We start from the raw sequence: 25,136 nt of genomic DNA, 5'->3' as shown, positions 1-25,136 counted from the left end.
ATGTGATTGGAAGGGGAGAGGGAGCGGGAAAGGGGAGGGTTGTGGGTGGGAGGGAAGTTTTGGGAGGGGGAAGCCATTGTAACCCATAAGCTGTACTTTGGAAATTTATATTCATTAAATAAAAGTTTAATTAAAAAAAAAGAAATATCTAAGACAAAATAAGTCAGAGTCTGACTCTATCATACAGCAGTCAAAATACTTACAACTGAAGAAAATGGTAACCATCTTGAATGTGTGGTAGATAATGATCATGATAATGAAGGAACTCCAAATTATGACATATGAGAACTGGCTAAAGAAACTAATATGCTTATCCAGGAGGCAAAATTACTGAAAGTATGACTGACATCTGAAGGGTTGTTTCTTTGGAAAAAGAGATGAGAATCTTTATGTATGGCACCAATGCAATAGGTACAGCACCAATGCGTAGAAGTTATTATGAGACAAATTACTGTTTGCTGTAAGAACAGACCTTATGTCAAATGAGAAATGAAATAGGCTCCTTAGGTTCCTTTACTCAATGTTTTATACATGTGGAAGACAAATGGCCATTAACTGTGCCAACTGTAGAAAGAGTTACAGTACCACACAGGAGGATGATTTGGAAAACATCTATGGTTATTCCCAAATCTAAGATCCTAATGATTTTCTTAAACTGAGGTTGTGTAATGAGGGTGTACCTTTATAAAAATTTTAAAACAATACTTTCCTTTATTTATTTATTCATTTTTTACTTTTTTCATGCTAATGTGCTACTGATAAAGAGAACAAACTCAGTGTAGCTTATAAAATTCTAAGAATATAATGATAGTCCCTCCCTCCTATCTTAGTTTTTGAAATAAATTATTTTTAATTTACATTATAGCCAAAGGCTTAATGGTCCACTGAATAGAGTTCAACAGGTAAAAAGTCAAAAGACCCTAGTTCAGTGGGAACATGGGAAAGGGCTATAAACAGCTATCAACAAATGAAAAGAAGACAATTTCAATCCTATATGTTTTAAAACAATCACAGATCATTAAAACTATAGTAGTATATCATTTTTTAAAAATTTATTTATTTGAAAGTCAGAGTTGCACAGAGAGAGGAGAGGCAGAGAGAGAGAGAGAGAGGGAGGGAGGGAGAGGGGGAGGGGAGGGGGAGGGGGAGGGGGAGTGGGAGGGAGAGGGAGAGGGAGAGGGAGAGGGAGAGGGAGAGGGAGAGGTATCTTCCATCTGCTGGTTCACTCCCCAAATGGCCACAAGGGCCGGAGCTGTGCCAGTCCGAAGCCAGGAGCCAGGAGCTTCTTCCTGGTCTCCCATGTGGGTGCATGGGCCCAAGGACTTGGGCCATCTTCCACTGATTCCCCAGGCCATAGCAGAGAGCTGGATAGGAAGTGGAGCAGCCAGGTCTCAAACCAGTGCCCATATGGGATGCTGGCACTGCAGGCGGTGGCTTTACCCACTATGCCATAGTGCCGGCCCCCGTAGTGTATCATTTTTAACCATGGTTTGACAAAGATATACAACTAAGTTTGACAAAACTATATTTGCAGCAATATTGATACACATAGGCTTTTGCTTGCTTTTGTTTTCTGGGTTTTTTTTTTTTTCTTCATTTTTCCTCCCACATACAAGGGAGAACATGAGGTACTTGTCTTTCTGTGTCTGCTTATTTCACTCAACAACAGATGGCTTATATAATCTCAGACCCTATGCTATTTATTGATTTTGATAATTTAGAATTTTAGATGTTTGAGGGACTGGCATTATGGCACATTGGGTTAAGCTGCAGCCTGCAATGCCAGCATCCCATATGGATGCTGGTTTATATCCTGGCTGCTTTTCTTTGAGTCCAGTTACCTGCTAATATGCCTGGGAAAGCAGCAGATGATGGTCCAAGTACTTGGGCCCCTGCCACCCACATGGGAGACCCAGATGGACTTCCAGGCCTCCAACCACTGCAGTCATGTGGGAAGTGAACCAGTAGATGGAAGATCTGTCTCTCCCTCCCTGTCACTCTGCCCTGCAAATAAATATTTTTTTAAAAAATGATTTTTAGATGTTTGTGTTAAATACAATGTGTATTTTGAGATACCTCATAACTATCTTTCAACTTATAAAATGGACCTAACAAAAATCTCAAAGACAAGGTAGGCACTGTGGCACATGGAGTTAAGTCACTGCACAGAACACTCGCATCCCACATTGAAGTACCTGGGACTGAGTCTCATCTTCTATTCACCTTCTTGCTAATAAACCTGGGAGGCAGCACAATGATGGCCCAAGTGCTTGGACTCCTATCACCCACGTGGAGCGCTGAATGGAGTTCCTGGCTTCTGGCTTCAGCCTGGTCTAGCATTGGTCATGCAGGCATTTGGAAAGTGAATCAGAGGATGGATCATCTCTCTCTCTCTCTCTCTCTCTCTCTCTCTCTCTCTCTCTCTCCCCTTCCCTCCCTCCCTCCCTCCCTCCCTTTTTCTCTCTGTCTCACTGTCTTTCCTTGTCACTCTGCCTTTCAAGTAAATAAAATTGGAAAAAAGATTTCAAAAATATTTTTGATGAACACAGGTACCTTAAAAAAACACATAGCTTTTGTATCATCTTTATATTATGCAAAGTTCACAAACTTTTGTAGGCAACTTACCTGCTCTGGTCTCACTAAATGCTTTGGTGATTCCTCCTCTTTGATTGCACGGACATTTATGAATGCATATATCAGACCTACAGGAGTAGCTGTCAGTTTTCCCATCTGAGAAAGACACATCAAAAAGACTGTTTTAGTTGAAAAGCTTCCCATCTTCCATTTCCTGATAAATCTCAGAAACACTATTAGCTTTACTTAAATATATTAAATACTCAAGTCTCCCAATTACCTCATACATTTTTAAGAGTTAGTTCCTAAAATTTTCTTCTCATACTGAATTGTAGCATACTACTTTTACTTGTTAATCATCTACTTCACACAAAATAAATCAATACAATAATTATCAGGAATAATATTATTGCATAATAGTATAGCACTGCAATCATTATCAAAATTCAAGGGATGAAACGTGATTGATCATGGTATTCATTCAACTCACAAATATTAATAGAGTACCTATTATGTAACAGATCCTGGCACATAAATTATTGGCTGTAAGAATAAAGTGTTCCCGTGTTATTCAAGTACCAAAATAATTTCCAAAGATTATCTATTCAACAAGGTCAAATGAAAAGCTTTCCAAGGAGCAAAGATTTTAATAGTCTGATTCTTTAGATGGAAACAAGGTTACTAAAATTAAAGGATATCCAGAGGGAAGAGGTCTTGGCTCACACAAATGGAATTGTACAAGTCCTAGAAAAACATATTAGCCAAAGGATTCTCTGATAATGAAGATAATGCCTACACATTATTTCTGACACAGTTTTAAATATTATCTGAGCAGAGTAAAAGAAAGCTACACAGGCATTACTAATTAAGCAATTTCCTGATTAAACTGGCATGATTCAGAGTTAGACTTAGGCTCCAGAAATACAGGGTAAAATGAAGACTCAATACTAGTAAAAGAAATTTTATTTTTCTTCCCTTCATACCTCTATCTAGTACTTGAGATAATGTTATAGAATGATCTTTCCAGGCTTATATCCCCAAGAGATATCCCTTTGATTTCTTATATCCAGTTGGTATTTACCAAAGAAATAACAAGATTTCTGCTCCAATGTCAAGTAACAATAAAAAATATATTGAAGCTGATGCCAGCCAAGCATGCTCTTCCATGAATCTGAGAAATTCTGTTAATAAAAGCTCTGCAGTTATTATTTTAAGGATGTTACCTCTTATAATTTTAACTAAAAAGCTATTTTAAGACATCTAACTAGATTTTACTCTTTCAATGATATTACTTCCTAGATAGAAGAAAGAAAAAAGCACTTTTTCTTAATGATTTATTTTTATTTATTTGAAAGAGTTACAGAGAGGGAGAGACAGAGATCTTCCATCCACTGGTTCACTCTCTAAATGGTTGCAATGGCCCGGGCTAGGCTAGGCCAAAGCCAGGAACCAGGAGCTTATTCCAGGTCTCCCACCTTGGTACAGGCCCAAACACTTGGGTCATCTTCTTCCCAGGCCATTATCAGGGAGCTGGAAGAGAAGTGGAGCAGCAGGAACCCAAACTGGTGCCCAGTGTTGCAGGTAGTGGCTTTACCTGCTACATCACAAAAGCAGCCCTGAAAAAAATACTTTTGAAGTATGCAAATGAAAAAAATTGTCAGTATCTTAATGTTCTCTGAGAAGTTATGTTATTTCATATAATACAACAATAAAAATATGTAGACTATGAAAGAAACTCATAGGTATTACTTGAGAATTATGATCTGGTGCTTCAAAGTATGGACTTACTGAGCTAGTGGACAAAAAATTTAAAATACCTTGAAAAGTGCTTAAGTGTCCTCTTTGCATTTTCTATTTTTTGGAGTAGGATCCACTCATTCTACCATGAGTAGAATACTCATGGTATTCACAGGTTCTTGGACTTTTATTGATGAAGCAATGGGGCAGAATGGAAAAATTATGAGCTGGTTTTGAATTACATTTGTGGAATTTACTGTGTAAGTCTGAGCATGTTACTTAAGTTCTTAGAGTTATAATGCCCAATGTAGTAATCACTAGCTATATGTGGTTATTAAAATAGAAATTAAAACTAGTTAAAATTAAATTAAAAATCCAGTCACATTAGTTTCATTTCAAGTGTTCAACAGGCATAATAAAAAGAGTACACGTATAAAAAAAAATCCATCATCTCAGAAAATTCTAGTGGACAGTGCTACCTTAATTAAGGTTTAAGTTATATATCTAAAAAGAGGAAGGATAGCTTCTCACTTATGATTATAATGAGGATTAAATAAGGAGTTGCATAAAAATGACTTGTACTTGGTAAACAGGCAATTAATTTTATTTTCATATTCCTTCTAATTACTGAATAAGGAAGTGGCTGTGCTTATTCCCTTTTCTCAGATGTATTTTATGTTAATCAGCCTCTAGTAAGAATCACTGTAACAACAAAAAATACACAGCATACTTATTGCATCCCAACAAAAATGTCAAGATTTTTATAAAAAAAATCACTACCTTGCTTTGATCATTATATATCATATACATGTATCAATTTATCACTCTGTACTTCATAAATATGCACCATTAATAAACCAAATTTAAGAAAGAAGAAATCTGAGGTAGAATGGCATACTCGGACCCTTTCAAGCCCAGGTTATGCCAGTGAGATAGGCATCACTATCTGAAGAGGGGTAGCTGATGGTACACCATATTGAAACATTTAAAACAGGGACCAGCAAATTACAGACCTAGGAAAAATCTAGCCTGAACCCTGACCTAAAAATGTTTAAAAAAAAAAAAAAAAGGAAAGAAGAAATACAAGGGAGCTTCAAAAAGTTCCTGGAGAGTTCATATTACCGTTTATTTCCACTTCCATGAACTTTTTGAAGCCCCTCATATTTAGATTCATAAAAACAAAAACAAATAAAAACCAAAGAATATGCTACTAGAGACCTTGTATGTCCTGCAAAACCTAAAACATTTACCATGTGGCCCTTTACAGAAAAAAAAAAATCTGCCAATCCCTGATTCAGAAAAGCAAATATGATATCTACATAGTACTAGAGTATGGGGCTATTACAAAAACCTACAGGTTCATAAAGCTGTCATTAACCAAATAGCATTAAAATAGAGCAGATGTGATCTACTTTTCACAAGACTTTGCCTTAAAACTATCATGTACTTACTATGACCCTGAGAATCCAATTAACAAATCCCTTAAAAAACTATTTGTAATTTTAAAAAAATGACTTGTAAGTCAAAACTAGTAAGAGATAAAAACTGGCTCCCTTGAGGCGCAGCAGGTTAAGCCACTGTCTGTGATGCCAGCATCCCATATGAGCACTGATTCAAGTCTCAGCTGCTCCACTGCTAATGTGCCTGGAAAGCAGCAGAGGACTACCCAAGTATTTGGGCCCCTGCACTCACATTGGAGGGCTGGACGATGTCCCCAGCTCCTGACTGGCCCAGCCCCAGCTGTTTGTGGTCATTTGGGGAGTGAACCAGAGAATGGAAGATCTCTTCCTCTCTCTCTCTCTCACTCTACCTTTCATTTAAATAAATATTTAAAAATAAAAACCGGCTCCCCCTAAAAAATAGCAAGCCCTTAGATAGAATTCTATCATACACAGATGGACAAATAGCAAGACTAAAGATAAACATCGAGACCAGCGCCATGGCATAGCGGGTAAAGCCGCCACCTGCAATTCAGGCATCCCATATGGGCGCTGGTTCAAGTCCCAGATACTCCACTTCTGATCCAGCTCTCTGCTGTGGCCTAGGATAGCAGTAGAAGACGGCCCAAGTCCTTGGACCCCTGCACCTGCGTGGGAGATCCGGAAGAAGCTCCTGGCTCCTAGCTTCGGATCGGGGCAGCTCTGGCCATTGCAGCCAACTGGAGAGTGAACCAACAGATGGAAGACCTCTCCCTCCCTCTCTTTCTCTCTGCTTCTCCTTCTCTTTGTATAACTCTTTCAAATAAATTTTAAAATAATAATAAACATCATGTAAACTCTCCCACTCCATAAGACTCATCCCTTCCAAGTGCTTCTGCAGTCAAAATATATTTGATTCTCGTTATTTTTGCAAGTTCTGTTCTATAAATTGGCCGTGAACACTGACACAGGGAATACTAAACCACCGCTCCTGGGAAAAATAAATTAAACATTGCAAGCTTCCTGTGATCCTTTGGTTACAACATTTTTGCTAATCAACCAATGCCCAGCCTTGTTTCATAAGTGCTTACTTAATATAGAGTTTATTCAGTAACATTGAACTCACAGTCAATGACATCAGTTAATACTATAACTGATGCCTGAATAAAGCTTATGTAACATACATATTTTCTCTTAAAGACATATCACAGCTTCCTTGAACTGAAGAACACTAGGAAGCACTTCATCCCTATGATTGGGAGCCATTTTAAATAGTAAAATCACTAAAAACAGATAAATAAATAAAATTTAAACAGCACAGATATGTAAGAAACAGAGCACTAAACAGATTCAGAAAGGACACTTGTTTATAATATGAGGGGGCCGGCGCCATGGCTCACTTGGTTAACCCTCCACCTGCAGTGCCGAGATCCAATATGGGTGCTGGGTTCTGGTCCCAGTTGCTCCTCTTCCAGTCCAGCTCTCTGCTGTGGCCCGGGAGGGCAGTGGAGGATGGCCCAAGCGCTTGGGCCCCTACACTCACATGGGAGACCAGGAGGAAGCACCTGGCTCCTGGCTTCAGATAGGCATGGCTCCGGCCATGGCGGCCATTTGGGGGGTGAACCAACAGAAGAAAGACCTTTCTCTCTGTCTCTCTCACTGCTAACTCTATCTGCCAAATTAAGAAAAAAAAAAAAATATATATATATATATATATATATATATAATATGAGGACTGAAACAAACAGGCAGAGAGCACTGTGTTGTTTAACCTTGGCTGAGTACTTAATGTTGGAAGACTCAAATCCATTTTTTTGCCACTTTACGCATATCTGCAAACAACCAAAAAAGTGCTAGGTGTATTGACTTTGGGGTCATAAATACAATTTATTGAGTAGGCAAATTCACAAATACAGAATTCATGAATAATGAGGATTGACTGTAAATGACTTTTTTCAGTGAGTTTTTTCTTTAAATGCAATATAAACCAATACTAATATCTCATTACTTAAAGGCCTGGGAAGCATCATGGGCTTTCTCTTCTTCAATAACAGAATTGAAATTTAAAGTTCTCATCTAGGTTGATTATTAGGTACTCAGTTGTAATTAAATAGAAGAAAGAAGTTTTAGTGTACTATTGCACAGTAGATGACTATAGATAACAATAATGTACAGGGGTCGGTGTTGTGGTGCAGGTTAAGCTGCTGCCGGGGATGCTGGCATCGCATATGGGCACCAGTTCAAGTCCTGGTTGCTCCACTTCCAATCCAGCTCCCTGCTAATGCACCTGGGAAAGCAGAGGAAGATGGCTCAAGTACTTGGGTCCCTGCACACATATGGGAGACCTGGATAAAGTACCTGGCTCCTGGCTTCAGCCTGGCCCAGACCTGGCCGTTGAAGCCAACTGGGAAGTAAACCAGCAGATAGAAGATATCTCTCTTTATCTCTGTCTCTTCCCATCTCTGTCTCTGTCTCTTCCCATCTCTCTGTACAACTCTGGCTTTCAAATAAATAAATCTTAAAAATGTGTGCTATGTTTTTTAAAAAGGCTAGGAAAGGATTTTGAATGTTTTCACCATAAAGAATAAGTGAGGAGATAGTTAAGTATATCCTGATTTAAATACTATACAATGGAACCCCCTAAATATATATATATATATATATATATATGTATATGTGTGTGTGTATATATATATATATATATATATGTATATGTGTGTGTGTGTATATATATATATATAATTTTATGAATCAGCTAAAAATTTTAAAATGTTCTCATCTAGGAGTAAGAATTATGGTGTAGGCCGGCGTCGTGGCTCAATAGGCTAATCCTTCACCTGCGTTGCCGGCACACCAGGTTCTAGTCCCGGTCGGGGCACTGAATTCTGTCCCAGTTGCTTCTCTTCCAGTCCAGCTCTCTGCTGTGGCCCGGGAGTGCAGTGAAGGATGGCCCAAAGTCCTTGGGCCCTGCACCTGCATGGGAGACCAGGAAGAAGCACCTGGCTCCTGGTTTCGGATCAGTGCGGTGCGCTGGCCGCAGCGGCCATTAGAGGGTGAACCAATGGCAAAGGAAGACCTTTTTCTATTTCTCTCTCTCTCACTATCCACTCTGCCTGTCCAAAAAAAAAAAAAAAGGAGAAATACAAATGGCCAACAAATATATGAAAAAAATGCTTAACATCACTAGCTATCAAGAAAATACAAATCAAAACCACAATGAAATATTACCTTATCCATTTCAGAATGGCTAAAATCCAATAGATAGTAAAAAATGTTGGAGAGCATGTGGAGAAAGGGGAATACTTATACACTATTGATAAAATGTAAATTAGTGCAGCCACTGTGGAAAACTGTGTGCATATTTCTTAAAAATCTAGAAATAGACTTGCAATGTGATCCAGCAATCCCACTACTGAGTATAAATCCAAAAGACATGAACACATTGTATCAAAGAAATACCTGTTCCACCATGTTTACAGCGGCACTGTTCACAATAGCCAAACTGAGGACTCAACCAAGTTGTCCATTATCAGATAAATGGATAAAAAAATGTGGTATATATACAGCATGGAATATTATTCAGCTATAAAAAAGATGGAATTCTACCATTTGCAGCAAAATGGACACAAATGGAGGACATCATGTTGAGTGAAATAAGCCATACACAGAAAGACAAAGATCACATGCTCTCCCTTATATGGATCCAGATTTTTTTTTTAAGATTTATTTATTTAATTCAAAGGCAGACTTACAGAAAGAGGTAGAGACAGAGATCTTCCAACCACTGGTTCACTCCCCAAATGGCCACAACAGCTGGGGCTGGGGCCTAGAACTCCATCCAGGTTTCCCACATGGGTCACAGGGACCCAAGAACTTGGGCCATCTTCTGCTGCTTTTCCAGGTGCATTAGCAGGAGGCTGGATCAGAAGCAGAACAGCTGGAACTCAAACCAGCACTTTTATGGGATGTCAGCATTGCAGGTAGAGGCTTAACCCACTGTGCCACAATGCCAGCCTCAAGGATCCAGAATGTCTTTTTTTTTGGACAGGCAGAGTGGACAGTAGAGGGAGACAGAGAGAAAGGTCTTCCTTTTTGCCATTGGTTCACCCTCCAATAGCCGCCGTGGTAGGCGCGCGGCGGCCGGCGCACCGCGCTGTTCCGATGGCAGGAGCCAGGTGCTTATCCTGGTCTCCCATGGAGTGCAGGGCCCAAGAACTTGGGCCATCCTCCACTGCACTCCCTGGCCACAGCAGAGAGCTGGCCTGGAAGAGGGGCAACCGGGACAGGATTGGTGCCCCGACCGGGACTAGAACCCGGTGTGCCAGCGCCGCAAGGCGGAGGATTAGCCTAGTGAGCCATGGCGCTGGCTCAGAATGTCTTTTTAACTTTTCAAAAATTTATACAAAGGGAATAAATTTCATATATTTATAGGGAGGATCCAGAATTTTAAAAACAGATGTACATATATGATATTCAGGGATATTTTATTTTTAATTTTTTTAAAAGGAATCTTTTTGTTCTTTAAAGTTTATTCATTTATTTGAAAGGCAAAGTTAGAGAAACAGAGAGAGAGAGAGAGAGAGAGCGAGAGAGAGCGCGATCTTCCATCAGCTGGTTTACTCCCCATATGGCTGCAACTGCAGGGGCTGGGTCAGGTAGAAACCAGAAACCTGGAACTCTCCTGATGAGTGGCAGGGGCCTAAGCACTTGGGCCATTCTGCTGCTTTCCCAGGCAAATGTGCAGGGTGTTGGATCAGAAGTAGAGCAGCCAGGGCTCAAACTGGCATCTCCACAACCCCTGATGTTGCTGACTTAACCTGCTGCACCACAACACCAGCCCCTCAGGGATATTTTAACATGTACTGGACATTTGATATTAAGAAATTATTGTTAATTTTTAGATGTGACCTTTTTTAAGAATTTCAATTTGTTAAGAGATATATGCTCATATTTTTACAGATGAAATATGTCTGAGATTTGCTTCAAAATAATCTAGGAGTTGTGGTATAGCTAAAACAAGGTTGGTCGGGACCTGACAAACCTGACAATTATTGAAGCTGGCTTAATATGCCATATTATAATATAGCATTTTACATTCTACTCTATACTTTCATAAATGTTGGAAACTGCATAATATAAATGTTTAAATATAAATGTTTAAAAGATTCTTATGAAACTCAGCATACATCATACTATAATCTTTTAAAATATTTTTAGAATAAAGTATGAGGATAATAATCAAGACATACAGATAAAAGGCAAGAACAAGCAAGCATTCTAGTATCACCAAACTCAATATTCTACCACTATTCTCAAGAATCAAAATAGCTTATTGTTTATAGGTCATGTTTGCTCCTTATTTAATATTCTTTCATTTAACAAACATTATCAAGTATTTACCTTAAAATTGTATTAGGTGCTGACATTGCAAAGATGATTAAGGTATAATTCATGTCCTCAAAGAATAACAGTTTAGTAGGAGACAGGCATGCAATGCAACAGCCTAGGGCAATGAGTAGTGATGATATATGTAGTCACTAAGTGCTACAAGGCTACCAACCCAGGCCCTTACCATCTATTTGGTAAATGAATAGAAAGAGGATAGATTTTAGAACTATACCTAGATTCAAATTGTAGCTCTCCTACTTATTAGTGGTATGGCTTTGAGCAAATGATCGTACTTTGTTTGAATTTCCACGTGTAACATCACCAGTCTCACAGGGTCTAGCATACAGAAAGGGACCAATATGCTATTGCCTATTGCCGTCAGCATCATCACTGTTACCATCAGTCTTCTATCCCATGGCCATCACTCTAGTCTCATCAAATTTCAACCAACTGTGATTACCACTGCCAACTCAGGGACAGGTGACTGGTTTAGTGGTTAATGGCCCCATTGCTTGCCTCTAGTTCCTACTTCCAGCTTCCTACTAAGGCTAATGGAAGGCAGTAGTGACAGTTTAAGTAGCTGGCCCCTGCCACCCATGTGGGAGACCCAGATTCAGGTCCCGGTTCCCCACTTTCAGCCAGGCCCAGCCCAGGCCTGGTTGTGTGGACATTTAGGGAGTGAATCAGAAGACTGAACTTTGTCTGCCTAAAACCGTTTTGTACTTCTCAGGCTTTCCATAATCTATCTTCATCTATATAAGTAATCTTATTTCCCACTTCTCCCCAACACTTACCCTGAGCCTCTTGCTGCACTTGCAGCTAATCACTAGTAATTAGCATTTACTCCCCTAGTAGATTGTTAACTCCTTGGGATCAGGGACATGATACATACACATTTAAATTCATACATGTAGAGACTTCAAAAAGTTTATGGAAGTATGCATTATGAAAAAAATCTATGCATGGATTTCAAAAACTTTTACACTGAAATAAATCTTTTAATCGCATTTTCATGAACTTTTTGAGGTCCTCTCACATTTGTTGCCTAGAGATTAGTTCCCTAGCATTGCTCAGATCTTCTGCTAGACAGTGAAATTCAAAATGGCAAATATATGGATCAGAGGAGTGTGTACGTTTATTGCTATGTACCTTTGCTCATAAAATCCACCATTGCATTTTAAAAGATCAGCCTAAATGCTGCGACAGTTGAGAAGAGTTACACTGTTGTGGAAAATTGGAGTAAAACATTCCTTTATTCTTCCAGTCACTAATCTGGCTTGCATTACATATCGGCCTCACAGCAGTCAGAGCCCCAACATTTGACCTTTGGTCAATATAGTTCCTAAAAATGACTGTGCTTTCTCCAATGTACTACAAGAAAGATAACCATCTTGTGACATCTGTGGTGACAAGCCTCAGTAGATGCTGGCACATGAGCACATGAATTATACTGCAAGTTCTCCACGCAAATATCCAATAGGGCTTTCAAGTTTGAGATTTATAAGAAAATTCAATTACGATTTTAATATTGCAAGTACAAACTGCTTTGAAATATTTGGCTCAGGAACTTGGTGAATCTGTTCCTAGCACCTAATGATCTGTTGTTAAGTTGAGGTTAGTATCAAAATTCAGCACAGCCATCAGCAGCTTAATAGAACACTGGATATCTGCTACAGTGCCCTTGGATTTGTCTGCCTGTGAAGTGAAAAAGCTGGGTTCTAGTCTGTGCTCTGTTATGAACTCACCCTATCACCCTAGTACAAGTTTACTCTCTTGTGAAAGGAGGAAGTACTACAGAATATCCAGTTTCTTCTGATTGTGACAATGCATGATCCTAAACTTCAGTGATTTCTTTTATTCATTTTGAACATTTTTTTAAAAGATTTATTTATTTATTTATTTGAAAGTCAGAGTTGCAGAGAGAGAGGGAAAGACAGAAAGAAGAAAGAGAATCTTCCATCCACTGGTTCACTCTCCAGATGGCTAGAACAGTTGAGGTGGGGTGGGCCAGGCAGAAGCCAAGAGCTTCATCTGGGTCTCCCACATGGGTGGCAGGGGCCCAAGTACTTAGGCGATCTTCTACTGCTTTCTCAGGCACATTAGCATGGAGCTGGATCAGAAATGGAGCAGCCAGGACTCAAACCATCACCCATATGAGATACCAGTAACACAAGTGGCAGCTTTACCTGCTATGCCACAATGCCAGCCCCATATTTTGAACATCTTAAAGGCAGAGACCACAATGGGAATTTCAAGAATTTACAAGTAAAAATCACTTAAAAACATACAATTAAAAACTACTTACTGGAAGGGGCTGGCACTGTGGCATAGTGGGTAAAACTGCTGCTTGCAGTGTTGGCATCCCATATGGGCGCCAGTTTGAGTCTTGGATGCTCCATTTCCGATCCAGTTCCCTGTTAATGGCCTGGGAAAGTAGTAGAAGATGGCCCAAGTCCTTGGGCTCCTGCCTTCACATGGGAGACCTGGAAGAAGCTCCTGGGTCCAGATAGGCTCAGTTCTAGCTGTTGAAGCCATTTAGGGAGTGAATCAGCGGATGGAAGACCTTCCCCCCTTCCCCGCCCCCCCACCTTTGCCTCTCAGTAACTCTGCCTTTCAAATAAATGAATACATCTAAGAAAAAAACTACTTCCTGGGGCCAGTATTGTGGCACAGTGAGTTAAGGTTCTGCCTATGAACCTGGCATTCCATAAGAGCACCAATCTGAGTCCTGGCTAATGTGCCTGGAAAGCAATGAAAGATGGAACAAGTCCTTGGGCCCCTGGCTCCCACATGGGAGACCCAAAGTTCCTTGATCCTGGCTTCTGTCTGGTCCATCCCTGGCAGGTGTGGTCATTTGGAACTTCGTAAGTGAACCAACTTCCTTCTCTGTCTCTCCCCCTCTCTCTCTGTCACTCTGCCTTTAAATAAATAAACCATTAAAAATAACAAATTAAAGATTATTTCCTACTTAAATAAATTAATTTGAAAATTTCACCCTTAAAACCTATTTTTTCTTTTTTCTCCCAATGGGGACAGGGTATGTTTGTGTGGAAAGAGAGAAGTAGAAGAAAGGGCAGGTATACAAGTAATAATTATAATTTGATTAGCAATTTAGTAATTCCAATATGTTCAGATCTAGTAGTAGCACTGATATGAGCAGTATGACACCTTAGTCCCAGCTCTGTTCTTCAACAGATATGTAATCTCTGGTTAGTCATGTCATCTCTCTGGGCCACATTTTCCATACTTGCAAAAAGAAAGTCCTAGAGCAGATAACCTCTTAGGAGCCTCATCTCTTAGGCCTGCACAATCCACTACGGTAGCCATGAACCACATGTGCTATTTATATTTTAATAAATTAAAATTAAGACTTTAGTTTCTCTATTCTACTAGTCACATTTTAAGGTCTCACTAAATGTGATTCATGTGGTTACCATACTGGAGAATACAGATATAGATCACTTCTATTATCAAAGATAGTTTTACTGGGGCATTCCACCTCAGAGCTCCAAACTTTAGTTTCTTCTTATGAATCTATCAAAAGGAGATTAAATTATATATATTCATTTTTCTTTCAGATATATTGGTTTTAATGCTGTAGCAATCTATTCAGGGTATATATGCTTCCCCGAAGGTACTATAAGGAAAGCACTAGATGTTGATGCCACTATGGAGGAATACAGTGGTATTACACTTAAATGAAAGTAAATGGAAAATATGAAAATGAGAAATTTTATCCTTATATAAAAATGTTTTCCTTAAGACACTCTAAATCTATAAATGTGAGAAATGTGATTATAAAAACAACATTTTATTTACATTTTTTCTCATTCTTTAAACAAGCCCTAGATATTGTGCTAGATACAAGGGATACACATTCAAATATAAATGTTATTATCTCTAGTCTAATAAAACTATGGGGTCACATAATCAAGTAGAATCACAACATAAAATAAGAAAGAAGAATAAAGACATTGTATAAGAAAAGATATTTTTCCCCAATGACACTATACTATCCCCTGATTCACTACCAAAATGCCTGCAACAGCCAGGACTGGACCAGATCAAACCTAAGATCCAGGAACTCAAATTGAGTCTCCCACATGGTTAGCAGACACCCAACTACTTGAGCTATCACCTTCTGCTTCCCAGGGTATGCATTAGCAAGAAGCAAGAATGGAGAATGGAGCTGGGACTAAAATCCAGGCACTCTGGTGTGGGATGCCGGCATCCTAAGCAGTGGCTTAACGATGCACAAAACACCTACCCCAGATGTTTTTTTTTTTAATTTAAAAATATATATTGTGCAACTAAAAAGTAAGGTGATTAACTTTCTTTAGCTTAAAGATTTATTTTATTTATTTGAAAGCCAGAATGACAGAGAGAGGGGGAGAGACAGACAGGGAAAGAGATCTTCAATTTACTGGGTTCGCTTCCCAAATGGCTGCAATGGCTGGGGCTGGGCCAGGCCAACACCACGAGCCTGGAACACCATCTTGGTCTCCCAAGTTGGACCATCACCCATTGCCTCCCAGGCACATTAGCAGGAATGTGGATTGCAAATAGAGCAGCAGGGACTCAAACCAGCATTTTGATATGGGATGCAAGCATTGCAGGCAATAGCTTAACCTGCTGAGTCACAACACCAGCCACAGGGCTAATTTTCTTGTCAGGAAATTTTTGAAACCTGTCTTCTTCACAAATTATGCTTTTTTCAATTTTTTTTATTTATACAAGGTGAACAAAGTTCATGTATTTCATATATGCAGATTTAGGAACATTGTGATACTTGCCACCTGCCCATGCTCCCTCCTCCTTCCTTTTTTATTCTTTCTTTTAGTTTTCACAATGATATACTTTCAGTTTATTTTATAAAGGTGCAGTATAACTCAGCTATCTAGAATTTACAGGCATATTGATGAATTCTAAAACAACACCTCAAATTTCAAAGTCTCTGTGGCCAAAGACCTGTCCCTGAACATCTAGCAACCAATCCAAAGGGAGAATAACCAAAGAGCTGAGTATTATAGGCAAGAGTACTCCAATTGGCTAGCTGCATTTATAAGATAGATTATAAATACAAAAGCCAAAAAGTAGAAGTAGTAAAGAAGAAAAGACAGTAGCAGAAGCACACCATGGCTAAGAGAGGAACTAACGACAAAGTCACAAATGGGTAACAGAACAGCTCTGTGATCTGGTAAGCTGTAAGGTACCTGTGCCACATCTCATCATAATGTCCCTGAAAACAGAAGGGAACTTTGAAGACTGTGTTCTGTGTCTGACGAGCATTTATTACTTGCCAGATGTTTTATATACATAAAGTCTTTTAAATCTCCACAATTATAATAGTAAGTATCATTTAGGATGTTTTTGGCTAAAGTTTTGGAATGAGCAACTCAAACTGGCTTCGACAATGAAAAAAATTTACTCTCCATACAACAGAAGCCTAAAAGTAGGCAGAACTTGAGGATTTGTTGAGTTGGTGACTTAGGTTCTTCCACCTCTCTGCTCTATTGCCCATATTAAAAATGCAAGTGTGGGGCCGCTGCTGTGGTATAACAGGTAAAGCTGCCACCAGCAGTGCCAGCATCCCATATAGGTGCTAGTTTGAATCCTGGCTGCTCCACTTCCGATCCAGCTTTCTGCTATGGCCTGGGAAAGCAGAAGATGGCTCAACTCCTTGGGCCTCTGCACCTGCGTGGGAGACCAGGAAGAAGCTCCTGGCTTTGGATGGCGCAGCTCCGGCTGTTACAGCCAGTTGAGGAGTAAACCAGCATATGAAAGACTCTCTCTGCCTCTCCTTATCTCTCTGTGTAACTCTTACTTTCAAATACATACATCTTTAAAAAATGTAAGTGTTTGCCACAGCAGTTAAGATATGGCTTGAGACATTCATATTCCATATTAGAGTGCCTGGGTTTGAGTCTCAGCTCTTCTGCTTGTGATTCCAGCTTTCTGCTAAGGCACACCTGTGGAGGCAACAGATGATAGCTCAAGTACTTGGGTCTCTGTAACCCATGTGGGAGACCCAGATGGAGTTCTGGACTCCTGTCTTTTGCCTGACCCCAGCTCTGGCTATTGCAGGCATCTGGGGAGTGAACTAGGGGATGGAAGCTCGCTCTCTTTCTCTCTCTCTCTCACTCTCAAATGAAAAAAATGAACAAAAAAACTTAAATGCCATTTTTTTTGGTGCATAGCATGCGGTGTTTTCTTGAAAATGAAATATTAAGGAACACAAAGAGAAAGTGGTAACCAGTAGCACATCTCTAAACATGAAATAATCTGAAGACAAATGTGCTGAGGAAATGAAACCTGTAGTCTAATATTAGTAAGGGGAGGGGTGTAGATAATTAATATTTGTTGAACACCTAAAATGCTTCAGAATATATTTTGTTAACAGTGCAGAAAGCATACATAATATTTTGAATGGAGTGAGCAAGTAGAATGATACAAGTCATCAGCAGTGACCTTTAAGGCAGAAAAACAGTTGGAAAAGGGCTGCCTTTGATTTACTGAGTATGTCACACTGCCCACAAAACCAAGAAACTATATGTATTTCATTTCCTGTTTATGGGGAAAACGAGTAAATGACACCAGAAACCTTTTCAAGACAGTACTTTCTAAGACTATTTCTGGGTTCAATATCCATTCAGGTTCACTATCTATATTTACATCTTCACGTAGATAAGTCATAACATCTTACTATTGGCAAAGCTAAAAATCGAAAACAATGAGGGATGAAGATTCCACTCTCTGGTTTAAGAAGGATGAAGATTACATGCTACATGTGAGATAGAATTTTCATCAAAATTAAAATTCTAGCCCTTAAAAGGTCAATCTTAAGTTAGCCAGAACAAATAACCACCCAATTCAGTGTGACTGTATTATTAATAAAACATTAATAATGAAATATTTCAAATACCAAGTACTTTAATTAATAAATTATTTTGGAATTCCTGAACATTCTTTTTTTTTTTTTTTGACAGGCAGAGTGGATAGTGAGAGAGACAGAGAGAAAGGTCTTCCTTTTTGCCGTTGGTTCACCCTCCAATGGCCGCTGCGGCCGGCACATCGCGCTGATCCGAAGCCAGGAGCCAGGTGCTTCTCCTGGTCTCCCATGCGGGTGCAGGGCCCAAGCACTTGGGCCATCCTCCACTGCCTTCCCGGGCCACAGCAGAGAGCTGGCCTGGAAGAGGGGCAACCGGGATAGAATCCAGCGCCCCAACCGGGACTAGAACCCGGTGTGCCGGCGCCGCAAGGCGGAGGATTAGCCTGTTAAGCCACGGCGCCGGCCTGGAATTCCTGAACATTCTTATCATTTAATAATTGTGATTTAATGATTACTAACACTTGAAAGTGTCAAAAATTTACCTTAGGTAAATAAAAATCTAAGAAGTAGGAAATTAAACATCAAAACATATATAGGGAGTAAAATTATTCATATAAATATGTTTTTAAGTCTTCCAGAAATGGCACAACAGATTGGCATAACTCAACATAGTCAGTGTATGGTAATCAGGGTCAGACAAGTACTAAATGCTGTCAAAATCAGTAATTACATTTTAAAAAAACATGCTTAACAGGCTCCTTTTACACACACATATAAATATATACACATCTGTGCTACATTTAGGAAAAAAATATGGTATATCTACTTTGTGGAGATATGGGAGAGGGATACCGAGTATTCTACTTACTTGAAAAGACAGTAACGCTCCACCTAAAGATGATTTTCAAACTTCTAAGTTTAGAATTAAAGATGATTTTCAAACTTGTCAGTTTAGAATTAAGATGCTACGAAATAGAATTAAATATACTATACAGAAATGCTGAATTGATCTTTCTAAAATATTGGTTTGTTCTCTCAATGGACCAACAGCCTTTATTCTACCTCTTTCCATACCTGACTCTAGCCAAATTAGTCTTCCTAGGCCCCAGACATGTCAAGTACATTCCTCCCTCATTGCCTTCACTCATTCCATCTTCCCTGTTGCAATGCCTTCCCCTTCTCCTGTATCTAACAGCTCCTGGTACCCAGAAGGTACCCCCCACCCCCAAATCACTGTAGAAATAACACCTAAGTAACACCTAAACTCTGCCTTTTACTGAAGGCCTAGCTCAAATCCTACTAGATCACTCAAAGCTGTGTATATGAATCAGTAGTTTTTATTTGTGTAAAGAATAAATCCAGTATTTAACAAAGGTACTCAAAAAAGTTCCTGGAAAAATAGAATTAAGAGATCAATTTATTTTGGTGCAAAACTTTTTTGAAATTGTATACATGAGGGGGCCTTCAGAATGTACATGGAAAATGTGTATATATCATGAAAAAAACTATGCATGCATTTCAAAACTTTTTAAAAGACTTAGCTAATTTATTTGAAAGGTAGATTTACAGAGGGAGAAGAGACAGGGAAGGGAGTAAAGAGAGAGGGAAAGAGGGGTGAGGAGACAATCAATCTTCCATCAGCTGATTCACTCCCTAAATGGCCACAGAGCCAGGGGCCTGGAACTCCACCCTTGTCTCCCACATGGGTGACAGGGCCCAAGCACTTGCGCCATCTTCCACTGCTTTCCTAGGCGCATCCGCAGAGAACTGGATCAGAAACAGAGCAGGCGGGACTTGAACCAGCAGCACTCTTAAGTGATATTGGCATTATAGGAGGCTGCTTATCCTGCTGTGCCACATTGGTGCTCCCTCAAAATTTTCTGACCCAAATAAATTTATCTTTTAATCTATTTTCCACCAATTTTTAAAGCAATTGCATATAATGTTATATTAGCATTTATCTTTTTAAAATGTATGCAGCCTATTTTTCTATTAACATGCAGATTCTTTCTGAAGAGTCTTATCTTTTTGTACTCAAAAGACTTACTAGGACTACAGACCTCAAAATTAAGTAATAAAATTGTCTACAGGTTTAAATCAGGCTACATACATACAGAATCTAGTAAATTACATTGTGTAACATTTATTGAAAACCTACTGCCAACCACTTACAGAGCAAACAACCAAATGTCCTTAAGCTAACTAACCTGAGACTATAAGATTAATTCAGCTGTCTTAACTTTCTGAAAATCTAATGGAAATTATAAACTATCTTTTCCCAAAATGTACAGACTCTGAAAATTTCTTGCAGGATCCTAGACTCTCTGAAGTATTTGAAGCCCCACCACAAAGGAAATTTATCACAAGTACATTTTATCCTGATACAAAGATATAAAATGCTCACAGGATTGTCCTAAAAACCAAGTATTATAGCAGTTGAAAAAGTTTAAAAATTGTAAAGTACTCGACACACAGAAAGCAGTATTCTCCTAACACATTTCCTCTCTAAATTTCAGCCTTCTGAAGATAAACAGAATAAGCCTGACTTTTTCATACTGGAAATAGCACTGTTCTTTGGATATGTCATAACAAAATTTCTGGGTCAAAATAATGTGATTATTACCACTATGTTATATCAAATAAATACTTTAAAACATTAATCTTTATCTAAATTGATAAAGCTTTAGATAGAATGGTCAGTAGTAGCTGGATTAATGAATTTCCTGGGGGAAAATATTCCTTTATATATTAATTGTTCAAATATTTTTAAAAGGCCTCATTTTGTGGAAGCCAAAAGATCCACTAGTAGAGGGGGTTGGTGAGGTGTAAAAACACGCTGTGGCAGAGCAGGTAAAGCCACTGCCTGCATAGCTGGGATCCCATATGGGCACCAGTTCGAGTCCTGGCTGCTCCATTTCCATTCCAGCTCTCTGCTGTTGCCTGGGAAAGCAGTAGAGGATGACTCAAGTCCTTGGGCCCCTGTACCCACATAGGAGACACCAAAGAAGCTCCTGGCTCCTGGCTTTGGGTCAGCCCAGCTCCAGGTGTTGTGGCCGTTTGGGGAGTAAACCAGTGGATGGAAGACCTCTTTCTGTCTCTGTCTCTGCCTCTATGTAACTCTAACTCTGCCTTTCAAACAAACAAATAAATAAATCTTCTAAAAAAAAGTTTCCCTTTCAGTGAGGGACCAGTATTAGAGGAACTGTTCATGGGATGATTTCATCACCACAGGGCTATTTATAAATTCTAAAGCACTGCATTTGGGTAGCAAACAAAGGGAAGTTATAGTCTGCCACCTCCTGCTAAAGGAATAAGTAGTACACCCATCTCTGATCACTTCCACTTTTTGTTTTCTTTTCACCTCTTTTGTCTACTTTCTTATTATTTTGCCCACAACTATCTGTACCAATTGTTTCTCAGTCCTTACTTCCTCTATTTCATACTTTTTCTTCCTTCTCCCCAGTAGCCTACCTTATCAGCAGCAGAGGGAAGACCACAACCAGTGATATTCAGTATTGTTCTTTCCAAGTGATTTCCTTCATCTAGACCCTATAACACCCAGCATGCAAATGTTCCTGAAGAAAACAAACATAGTAGCATACCTATGCAACTCAAACATTAAAGTATGAAATGAGAAGAACAGAAATGGATCAATCACTGTTCCTGAACAAACTAATGATTATTAAACCTGACATAAAATGGTAAAAAAAAAAAAGAGACTGGTTTCAAAGTTAAAGGCTGTGTATCAGGCTAGTATCAGAATTTCAGCATCTGGGGCTGGTGTTCTAGCACAGCAGGTAAAGCCACTGCCTGTGACAATGGCATCCCATATGGGCACCAGTTCAGGTCCAAGCTGCTGCACTTCTGATTCAGCTCCCTGCTAATGGCCTGGGATAAAGCACAGGAAGATGGCCCAAGTGTCTGGGCCCCTGCCATCCACGTTGGAGATCCAGATGAAGCTCCTGGCTCCTGGCTTCTGGCTCCTGGCTTCTGGCTTTGGACTGGTCCAGCCCAGGCCATTTGGCCATTTGGGGAGTCAATCAGCAGATGGAAGATCTCCCTCTCCCCTCACCCCTCCCCTTGTAACTCTGCCTTTCAAAATAATTAATATTTTAAAAAACAGAATTTCAGCCTCAGACTGCAAGAGGACCTTAAATATCTTCTGTTCCAACTACTCCATTGATGCTAGAATACCCTTTAAAACATGCAAGTCTCCTCCCTGTCCTTCAATCTATATGCGGTTCCTTCAGTACCAGAAAAATTCTATCTAGACTTCATACCACTTTTCTTTACTGCTCTATGAAAAAGTTGTTCTGTAGAATGAACTGAAACACAGCCACATAATTTTCACTGGTCTTACGTCTACTCCTTTGTGTCACATAGAACAGGTCCATGAAAGCAAATCTTAATTCCCCTTTTCTGGCTGTACACCTGTGTCTCCTAGACTATTTTCCAAGGATAATAAAGTTTCTAATAAAAAGTACCACTAAACTCAACTTGTGCTCTAACAGAGATACCACTGTATTTTTTCAGGCTTCATTTTTGCAGCTACTACCTAACAGCTATTTCTTGACAGCAACATTAAAATCTTACACAAGGATGCCCTGTTTTAGAGTAATCACCAGTGAATCACAAACAGAGGATCTGTATTTATCAGGGTGCTTATTTTCTTCAGAAAATAATGAGTGGGTGAATCATCTGTAAGAGAATAAACTATCATTAAATCTACTGAGAACAGCCAAGCCTATCAGCCTTGGTATTATTTATTATACTGAGACATGAAAAGCTGATACTTGGCTGAAAGAGGAACAATTTTTAAACCTGCTTATATTTTCTTACAAAAATCTTGAAAAAGATAATGGAACTGAAGAACAAATAATGCAACAGCCAGAATCAAACTACAAAAATATACCGTTACAATTTAAGCTTTCCATGTCAGCATTTCAGGCTACTTCAAAGGATTGCAGCGCTAAGATCTAAACTAAAGGACCTGTGGAAAAGCTATAGGAGTAAAACAGCCAGCAAACTATAAAGCTTCTAGCACTTGGGATTCTATTATGCGTCAATTTACACTCTTATCAGTTAGGCATCCCTAGATCAATGGGAATGCTATGTTCATTCTCATAAATAAAATTCTCATACTTGAATTTTACTTCCTTCAATTTAGATTATTTTTAAAGAAACTTTTTGTAAGCATGAAAACTATTTCATGCTTCACAGGACAGTTTTTGAGTAAACAATTTGAGCAATAACCTCTACATTAAGATTTCTAGCTCAGTGCTTCAATGATGAAGAAAGGATAACATTTTATACATAAAGGGTATTGTAACCAAATAAATACAGTACATTCCATAGTTTTAAAGATTATTTATGTCATGAAAAATATCATGAATAACTACTCAGGAGTCTAAAAAAGAAATCAGAACAAGTCTAAGAAGAAATAAAGTGTAAATAAACATTCTATTTAATAAAAAAATTAATATCATACAACAGATTTCTGTTCTACTTGCTTGATATATTCCCTGTCACGAGTAGTGGGTTATGTCCACCGACACGAAAGGTGTGAGGCTTAAAATAAGATCTGAAGATCAGAAGAAATACTACACTAGCTACTGAGACTAAAAAGATTCTTCTACAACAGAGTTAACAGCAGCAGCTAGCAATTATTGGATATCTGAAACAGCCCAAGCATAGTACTGTGCACATAATGTATTATCTACAGTATTCCCTAGTATTCATATAAAACCCTGCAGAAAAAAAGTGCTATTCTTATTCTAATCATTAGGATAAATACTAAGGTTTAGATAGGTTAAGTGATCTGCCCAAAGTGATACAGCAGGAAATCTCTCGCATGAGTCCAAGAAAACATATATATGATTCTTCATAACAGTACTACTTATAGCATAAAAAATGCCAGAGGAAATGATCATACTATCCATTGAGAGACTGGAATAATAAATGTTTTATCTTCATGCAATGGAATACTAGGCAACAGTGAAAATTAAATGACCTAGAGGTCTACATATAAATATGTATGAAAATCACAAAAAATGCTAATGGAAAAAACAAGTTACAGAGGAATATATACAGCATAAATTAAATTTACATAAAACTTAAAAGCATACAAAACAATAGTATATAAGATTTAGAGCTATATGCATGCATAGTAAAAAAAAAATCTAAAAACATGCATAGGGGCCGGCACTGTGGCTCACTTGGTTAATCCTCTGCCTGCGGCACTGGCATCCCATATGGGCGCCAGTTCTAGTGCCAGTTGCTCCTTTTCCAGTCCAGCTCTCTGCTGTGGCCCGGGAGGGTAGTGGAGGATGGCCCAAGTGCTTGGGCCCCTGCACCTGCATGGGAGACCAAGGAGAAGCAGCTGGCTCCTGGCTTTGGATCAGCGCAGTGCCGGCCGTGGTGGCCATTTGCGGAATGAATCAATGGAAGGAAGACCTTTCTCTCTGTCTCTCTCTCTCACTGTCTATAACTCTACCTGTCAAATAAATTTTAAAAAAATAAAAAATAAAAACATGCATAGCCATGTTAAATACAAAGGTGAGTACCTAAATGCAATCTGGGCTGGAAGAGTACAGGAAGGTTTAATTGCAATTAAAGTGTGTATTTTTAGCACGTTTTTGTATGTCTGCACTATTTTACATGAAGTTTTAAAATCACAAACCATGTTGGGATTTGTTTCCATGGCCTTCAAGATAAATTTCTAACTTTTTTTTTTCAACAGGCAGAGTTAGACAGTGAGAGAAAGAGACAGAGAGAAAGAGGTCTTCCTTCTGTTGGTTCACCCCACAAATGGCCGCTACGGCCGGCACGCTGTGCCGATCCGAAGCCAGCAGCCAGGTGCTTCCTCCTGGTCTCCCATGCGGGTGCAGGGCCCAACCACTTGGGCCATCCTCCACTGCCTTCCCCGGGCCACAGCAGAGAGCTGGACTGGAAGAGGAACAACCGGGATAGAATCCGGGGTGCCAGCGCCGCAGGCGGAGGATTAGCCTAGTGAGCCCCGGCGCCGGCCTGAGAAATTTCTAACTTATCTTTGCATTCAAACACTCTACCTTCTTGCCTTTTCTAATGTAATCTTTTCTTCTATAAGTATGCCCAAGTTAATCTTTCTGATTTATCCAGTCTAACTGCCTTTAGTTCCTGAAAAAAATAACAATTTTTTCAACTCAAAGCTA

The 25,136-nt window shown here is 39.2% G+C and overlaps 1 protein-coding gene across 2 annotated transcripts in view; it reads right to left on the bottom strand.

Moving 5' to 3' along the window:
- The window catches only part of APOOL (apolipoprotein O like), a 91,366-nt gene that overhangs the window by 50,257 nt on the left and 15,973 nt on the right, over positions 1-25,136 (bottom strand). Inside the window, exon 2 of one of the 2 annotated variants that reach the window (XM_062183296.1) lies at positions 2,626-2,730. In XM_062183296.1, the coding sequence (XP_062039280.1) occupies positions 2,626-2,730 (105 nt within the window). Of the gene's footprint in view, positions 1-2,625; positions 2,746-25,136 lie in introns of those variants that run through there. The other variant, XM_062183297.1, reaches the window with a different exon arrangement.

Source organism: Lepus europaeus, chromosome X (genome assembly GCF_033115175.1).
Source record: "Lepus europaeus isolate LE1 chromosome X, mLepTim1.pri, whole genome shotgun sequence".
Lineage (NCBI taxonomy): Eukaryota > Metazoa > Chordata > Mammalia > Lagomorpha > Leporidae > Lepus > Lepus europaeus.
The sequence above is the reverse complement of the archived record's forward strand: the minus strand, read 5'-3'. Positions and strand labels throughout refer to the sequence as shown.